The sequence below is a fragment of the Convolutriloba macropyga genome, chromosome 15, assembly GCF_964194025.1.
Source record: "Convolutriloba macropyga chromosome 15, txConMacr16.3, whole genome shotgun sequence".
Classification (NCBI taxonomy): domain Eukaryota; kingdom Metazoa; phylum Xenacoelomorpha; order Acoela; family Convolutidae; genus Convolutriloba; species Convolutriloba macropyga.
Genome location: NC_134482.1, coordinates 46420022 through 46428437, shown reverse-complemented (window position 1 = coordinate 46428437; position 8416 = coordinate 46420022). Strand labels below are relative to the sequence as shown.

The following is an 8416-nucleotide window of genomic DNA, read 5'->3' as shown; positions in this document are numbered from 1 at the left end:
AAAAGACATAACACACTTCTGCACGATAGTTTTATGAACAAAAGCAACTCAAATGTTAAACCAGTGCAATTTGTTGGCACAGGCCAGGTAGCTTTTGTGGCAGTTCAATTAATAAATGGAAACCAGTCTGTAAAAACATACGCATACCTAGACAACGGTAGCTGCCAAAGTCTACTTCTGAAATCAACAGCAAAAGAACTTGGTCTTAACCTCGAAAAAACAGGTAAAATGCCTATAAGTGGGTATCACACGACTAAGGAAATTGATTGCTCTAAAGTTTGCTTTGACATAAAGCCAATAGATAGCTCCATCGAGCCTGTCAGGCTTAATGATGTTATGGCAGTACCGGATTTGAACATGTCTGCAGTGAACGTAGCTCAACTAAACGCTTTGTGCCAAAATTATGATCATCTCAGTCATATAAATTTTCCTGAACTTGAACGGAACAATGTCTCAATTATCATAGGCATTGACAATTTAGACTTGATTCACTATAAACAAATTATAAAAGGTCCAAAAAATGCGCCATGGGGAGTTGAAACTCCATTAGGCTGGACGTGCGCCGGTAAAACGAATTTAGTTCTCAATGAGTCTACACAAGTACAGTATGCTCAGGTGCAAAACTGCCCTAATATGGACGACTCTCTTTTCAAATTAGTCCAGGATTGGATGAAAGTGGAAAATTTGGGCATTGCATCGCCCCGAAAAGCTTTGTCGGAAAACGATAAAAGAGCGATTGAAATTTTAGAGTCCACGACCAAAATTGTTGACGGTCATTATCAAATAGGTCTCCTCTGGAAGCAAGGTGCATTTCTTCCGAACAACAGATGGTTAGCATTAAAACAACTTGACCAATTAGATCAAAAGCTTTCAAAAAATCCGATACTAAAGGAAAAGTACCAGGCTACTCTGGACGCAGACTTGGAAAAAGGATACGTTGTTAAAGTTCATGATTCCGAATCTCTAACAGATAATGTTTCCTTTTTGCCGCATCACCCAGTGACCAATGAAAATAAACCTGGTAAGGTTCGTAGAGTTGCAAATGCCTCCAGCATTTTTCAGGGTCAGTCCCTCAACTCTAATTTACTGAAAGGGCCAGATTTGCTCAGCAATTTAACTGGTGTCATTATGAGGTTTCGTGAGAATCGAATTGCGCTGTGCGCAGACATAGAACAAATGTTCATGCAGGTGAAAGTTGACCCTAAAGACCGACCCTACTTACGCTTCCTCTGGAAGAACAATGGACGCATTGAAACCTATGAATACACCAGTCATATATTTGGTGCTACAGATTCACCCTGCATAGCGTCCTACGCGCTCAGAAGATCTGCTCAGGACAATGCAAAAACTTATCCAAGTGTTCAAAAGGTCATAGAGCGGAACATTTACATGGATGATTTGTATGTTGCCGTATCGAGTCCAAATGAAGCTTCAAACATTGTCCATGAGACTCGCAAGGTTCTTGCTACTGGTGGCTTCAATCTGACAAAGTGGAATTCAAATAGTCAACAAGTTCTTGACCTGCTGAATCCGGATATCCGACTTAATCCAGAAACATCCGCACCACAAAGTCAAAAGGTTCTTGGTTTGCCCTGGTTTCCAGAAGCCGATACATTTGTTATAGAGCAAAAATTGTTCCATAAGATCAAAATTGATGAAAAAACGAGTCAGCGTAAATTACTTCGTTTTGTTGCTTCCATCTTTGATCCCTTAGGAATTATTGCCCCCTTTACAATAAGATTCCGCAAAGTTCTCCAAGCAGCATGGAACCACGGTCCAAAATGGGACAAGCCATTACAACTTGATGAGAATTCTGATTTTGAGAATCTGAAAAAAGAACTTTCGTCTTTCAAGGATGTACATCTTCCTCGCAAACTGTTAAACGAGATACCGATTTCATCGATTGAACTACACACGTTCACAGATGCATCCGAGTTAGCATTATCAGCAGTCAGTTATCTACGAATTGAACACATTGACGATTCCGTCTCAGTCGCATTGGTGATCGGTAAAGCAAGAGTTGCGCCAATAAAACGGATGACGATTCCTAATTTGGAACTACAGGCTGCGGTATATGGTGCTCAACTAGCGCAATTTGTCGGAGATGAGATGGATATTGAAATCCATAAACAAGTTTTTTGGTCTGATAGCACGACCGTTTTGTATTGGCTACGGACTCCTGAGATTCGCCATCGAATCTTCATTGCTAACAGACTAGCCAAAATTTTAGACGTTTCCTCCGCCCAAGATTGGTTCTACATTTCGTCTACCAGAAATCCCGCTGATGATGGTACCCGAGGCTACAACGTTCACCAAATGAATGTCAACTCACGTTGGCTATTAGGTCCATCCTTCTTGTGTCAAAATAAAAACACGTGGCCGAAACAAGATTTACTCTCTGCTCAACATGTCAAAATTATAATGGCAGATCCAAGAAAAGAACTCAAATGCCAAATTGACATATCGCGTTTCAGCAACTGGAATCGTTTACTTAGAGTTGCAGCGCTTTGCTTTTTGTTCGCAGATAAATGCCGGAAAAAGGATTCCAATTTGTTACTAGCACATTATACAAAAGCTTACAATTACTTGATAAAAAGTGCCCAAAATCAAGATTTTAAATTGGAAATTTCGAACTTAAGAAAAGGTATTGCAGTATCATCTACCAGTAGAATTGTCTCTTTATCACCATACGTCGATCATAACCAGCATTTGCGTGCTCGAGGACGATTGTCTAAAGCATTGAGACTAGAAACTGCGCGCTTCCCGTTGATCCTAGATGGAAATAATCAGAGTGTTAGACTACTGATAAAACATTTTCACCAAACAAACATGCATTGTGGCACAGAACAAACTAGAAGTTTATTAATGGAACTCTATTGGATTCTTAGGTGCAGGGCGGTAGTCAAAAAAACAGTTAGACAATGTATTCCATGCAGACGTATGATCCAAGAAGTAGCTGCCCCCCAAATGGCTGACCTCCCAGAGTTCAGACTACCGAGAGAAAATCATCACGTTTTCGAAACCACAGGCTTAGACTTCGTAGGACCCTTTCCAGTTAAAGAACATGGAAGAAACAGGACTAGATACATACTCCTCTTCACGTGCTTAGTAGTACGCGCTGTCCATCTAGAAGTTGCCGTTGACTTGACAACAGATTCAACAATCAATTGCATCCGTCGTTTTATAAGCCGTAGAGGAAAACCAAAAAAGTTCTTTTCCGATTGTGGAAAATCTTTTGTTGGATCAAATAACTCTTTGCAATCCAGTATTGCAAGCCTTAGAAATTCCCAAGACTTTGCAAGTCACTTGCATCTGATGCAGGTCGAAATTGAGTGGGTGTTTAACCCTCCTGCGGCTCCACACTTCGGTGGAAGTTGGGAACGCCTAGTGCAGATATTCAAGTTATCTCTGTACAAAGTAATTGGGTCAAGAACCCTTTCAGATGATATTTTGTGGACACTGGTATGTGAGATTGAATCAAATATGAATTCTAGACCTCTAACTAATGTCCCGAGTGAAATTAACGATCCTCTGCCTCTCACGCCTAACCACTTTTTACTCGGAAGAGCGTCACTTAACTACCCTCCTGGTCTCTTCGAATCGCAAAAAGTCACCGTGTCCAGGTCATGGAAATCTGCTCAAGAACTAGCCTCGCACTTTTGGAATAGATTTCTTCGCGAATACATCCCTAATCAACAGACAAGGTCGAAGTGGAACAAAACTTCTGAAAACCTCAAGGTAAATGATTTGGTTTGGCTACTTGAAGACTTCACGCCACGAGGTCTCTGGCCTCTTGCAAAAGTTATAGAAATTTACCCCGGTTCAGATGGTGTAGTACGCTCCGTGAAACTGAGAACTCCACATGGTGAGAAAGTAAGACCAGTCATCAAGCTAAGCAAAGTCTTAGTAAACAAATGAATTATTTTGTGTTCTCGTTCTCACGAGCAGATGTATACTTTAGTTTTCAATAGGAAAAGGTATAGAATTGTAAGTCAAGTCGTCTCCAAAATTTGATGCAACAAGTTACATCATTGCAAAGTTTCACATCAAATGTCTAATTTTTGCGATCATTAGTCAAGCATTGTTACCATATTTGCAGTCCTTTTGCGGGTCAAACTTTTTTTGGGATATTCTTTTGCTCAATTTAGTTTGTCCCCCTTTCAGTCGCCCATAACTTTGGTTCCTCCCAAACTTCCTTTTCCAATTATTATATTTGCGATCGATTATCTTATCTTGTCTTATCTTGCTGATTTTACACCGATATCATACAGTACAGCAACAGTTCGTGATCCTACAGTTGGGGCCGAGGATGTCACTGACATGACTTCTTTTTGTCGAAAACGAACGGAAGTGACTTTCGACAAGAGCCTCACAACACAAAATACAATCATGCAAAACACTCGCAATCAAAGGAAACTAATTTATTTAATCTAAATCAAAATACCAAACAACATTTTTTAATAGCACTTTCGAACGATAACCCCCACCCAAATTAAGATGTTTTGATAACAACAATATTGTCGATTGCCATTCAGGGTTGTTTAATGGCTTCAGCAGACCTAATGTAATAAAATCCTAACGAACGAACGACTAATTGTTTTTCAAAATCTCTCTATATACTTGATAAGGTCTATATTTAATCAGAACGATGTGAGGAAGGGGGTAACATCACTGTAGCGCAATTAGCTAATTGTTCAATACCACTAAAATTACCGTCAGCACAAGCCACAGCACTGAGAACGCGCCGTAGTAAGGAATCAAGATTCCTGGGTCTCAGATAACGGATCTATTCTGTTTTGCCCCCCCCCCCCCCCAGCTCAGTGAGCTTAAATTTTTTACGCCCCCATGCTCACGTGCTACTTTTTTTACATAGAAACGTGCTATATAACAACATATGATTTGTAACTGGGGGCGTAAACCCCCCCCCGGGGGGGGGGGGGGCAAAACAGAATAGATCCCAGATAACACGACAAAGTTTGACTTGAAATAAAAATCACCGTAATGAAAAGGAGTTGTTGTTGTAAAGTATCCTATTCCGAGTGTCGAAATTATTTTGAGAGTGTCGAAGTCAGATTATGCGAGTCTCTGTCTCTTGATACGGAGGTAGTTGTTCTCGATCTTGTAGTGCTCACCCCCCCCCCCCCCCCGTCCTCCTACTTCTCCTCTGTCAACCCACTCAGCTGCATCTCTTCTTCTATTTCACGCAGTCCCTTGTCAGGCCCACCTAAAACAAATCGCATCACTAAAAATCAAAAATTCAAACATGCAAAAAAAACACTGGAGAAGTGAAATCCGCAGAATGTTTTAGAAGAAAACGGTCAAGAAAAATTGGATCTATTCTGTTTCACCCCCCCCCCCCAGTGTTTTCATGAACCCCAGTTACAAATTATATATTGTTATATAGCACGATACTATGTAAGAAATTAGCACGTGTGGGGGGGGGGGGGACAGAATAGATCCAAAAAATTTTGCATAAAAAAGACCAACACGTTTACAATAATTGCTTCAAACTTATTTCAAGAGCAATTAATAATGTAAACATAACTTGAAACTATTTGATTATCCACTGCTTCAAAATCTACTTATAATAAAGTTATTGTAAAAACTTAATCAGTCCCTTTCAGACTATTAACTTGAATTAGCTCAAACAAAAACCAAAAATCGTTTAACATTACAGCACGATAACTGAAGCCAATGTAGCAGATGAAATATTAAATGTACACCTTCAACCAATCAGAGACTGAGAAGACTCCATTCTCTTTTATATAGCGCTCGCACGCTTGACCTCAGTCGGTCTACTAGATAGTTGCACTATATGTATTGTTTTGACTCCGGTGTTGTATTATATTACCACCGTAATAACTTAAGTTTATCTTGCTATGTTTTATAGAGTCCGCAAGTTTTAAAGAACTAGGTAAGTCTGTTTCGCGCGCAGAAATAAGTAACCCTAACTTTTTATACTTTACGCTGTAAAAGGAGCCCAACTAGGGTCTGCCTTAATAAATTCGGACATAACAACCCGACTTAAAACAAATCGATTTAACAGAGCCAGAAGATTGTTGTCGGCTGAAATGTAAGACTTGCAGTGAATTTGAGCAAAAACTAAGATTTCCGTTCAATGCAATGAATGCTGTAAAAAAATTTTCAGCTGTGAATTTTTTTCAACCGCTTAAGTGGTGAAAGAAAATTGTTCACCGCTATCAGTAGAATGAGAAAAAAAGTATCATTGCTACCAACAGACTGCGATGAAAAAAAATTTCACCGCTAAAATTGCAAACCTTACAATTTTTCACCGGTAAATTCAACGCTTATATTAAATTCAGAGAAAACATCACTGAAGTAAGTGAGAGATGACGCAATGGAGTAGGAAGTTGTTGACATGCAGGAGGCGAGAGTTTTGAGCCACTGTACGGCAGCAATTTTGTAAAAAATGCGGTAATGGCAGTGAAAAAAAATTTTCATCTCTAAAAACCGCACAATTCACCGCATTCAACGCTAAAAATGCAAGCGCTTTGCGGTGAAAAAATTTTTTTCACCGCTATTCACCGCTAATCTTACAATATTTTTTGACCCAAGAATCAATTATCTGTTACAGCATTTTATTCTTCTGGCCCACTTTATTGGGGGAGAATCTATATGCTCAACTGGATCTTTTATTGTTCAGTCAGTTTTCGCCTATCGATATTTTGGTCTTGCATAGATGTGAGTAGTGTCATTACAAAGCTAGTCAAGCGTAGAGTATCAAGTTTTCTGAATTTTCTTTTCTACGAGGAGTTACTGAGGTTAATTGAACACCTCCGTTGTTTTCATCACATTTCTTTTGTAAATTTTGTCATCTGCTTGAAGATTTCGATCTATTTTGCTAATAATAAGATGAAAATCCGTAAGATGGTCTTATTTCTTATAAATTTCAAAATAAAACAGTTGCTGAATTGCTTGAGCCAACTCTTTTGGCTAAAATTTTGCCTTAATTGAAGGAATTTTAGCCTATTTTCATTTTTTATGAAAAATGCCACGAAATAAGCCTTTTAAAGCCCTCTTTGTCCACATTGATCCGTCCGTGTTGCAGATTAAATAAATTGCTGGCAAGATCATCGGTTACACAGATGACGGCCATTGCCACCTCTTCTATCAACCCCGCAGTGATATCAAGGCAAATTTCAGTTGGATTTTACGAAAAAATAATTGGATTGTCTTTTGACTCTTTCCGTATTATATTACTTTATGCAACACTCTCTGTCCCAAATACTCTTCATCCAAAATACTCTTCTTCTTATATACTCTTTGTCCCGTCGTTTTCATTCAGCGATGTTAAGCAACTTAGAGCTCGCACTTGCGTAAAAATGAGGCCAACAGAACGAAAGCTTTAAACTTTTTCTGCGTAATGCTCATAGTATTGATAGCTCCTGAAACTCTATTTTCACTTAATTCTTGAGTTTCGTTATGTTATTGAGTTTCGGCACTTATTGTTATTTTATAGTCGTATTCTTGAGTCTAAAATTTCGAAGGTATTTTGTGGTATCTATGGAGCTATTAATAAATTTATTTAATGCTTTCAGTTAATACCCATTGGTTTTTCGCTGCTACAAAAAACTGAATAATTATCCAAATTTCAACATTTATCTTTGTTACATTGATTTTTGTCTATTTGTTAAGGTATATAAATTTCAGAATAATTATCAGTTTGAATGAGCGCGCAGCAATGGCAAGATTAGTTTTTGTCTAATTTTGGAATTGTACAATTTGAAAGGTTTTCGGATTGTATTGGGGCGCTCTTTTATGAAACATTTTATGCATTTTTTTGTTTTTTGATGTTAATTGAAGACAACAATCAATTAAAAATAGAGCTTAATTTTCGAAGAAAAAAGTGATAAGCAAACGAAAGCTAAAGATCACAGAATAAATTTTCAGCAAAAAATTGTGTTTGCGTAAAAAAGCTTGTGAAATTGCGAGTGGTGCCTTTATTTGCTAATATCTTGTAGTTTTTGGACTTATCCCCTGTAAGAACATGTCCAAAACGCAGTAACAAATTGAAAAAAATTGTGTCTTTGTTGAAAGCATATGGGTGTTAAAATTTACGATTTTCTCTTAAAAAATTCAAAAAATATGATGTTTTTCCCCTTTTTTCCTTTTTTTTCAATTTTGTCACCCTGCACCGTAGTACCAGCAAACCGAAAGATCACAGTTTCCTTGAAATGAATTGGACTTCTTTTACAGTGGTTAAACCCTTTGATTGATTGTTTTACTTACCTCTGTTGAAAAAGGCTTCTTTTTGTTTAGCTAGAACGAGCATCATATACACAAATGAGGGCCATTCAAAATGTTTTTAACAGCGCTGCAGTGATATTGAGGCCAGCTTCAGTTCATGGCTGCAACAAAAAAATATTTGGATTGCCTTTTGACTCTTTAATTATTA

At 38.2% G+C, this 8416-nt stretch overlaps 1 protein-coding gene across 1 annotated transcript; it reads left to right on the top strand.

Annotated features, from left to right (window-relative positions):
• Window positions 1-228: 228 nt before the first annotated feature.
• On the top strand, window positions 229-3918 carry LOC142354224 (uncharacterized). Its single transcript, XM_075406476.1, has 2 exons — window positions 229-2793; window positions 3322-3918. The coding sequence occupies exons 1-2, from the start codon at window positions 229-231 to the stop codon at window positions 3916-3918; spliced, it is 3162 nt and encodes a 1053-aa protein (XP_075262591.1).
• Window positions 3919-8416: the final 4498 nt, after the last annotated feature.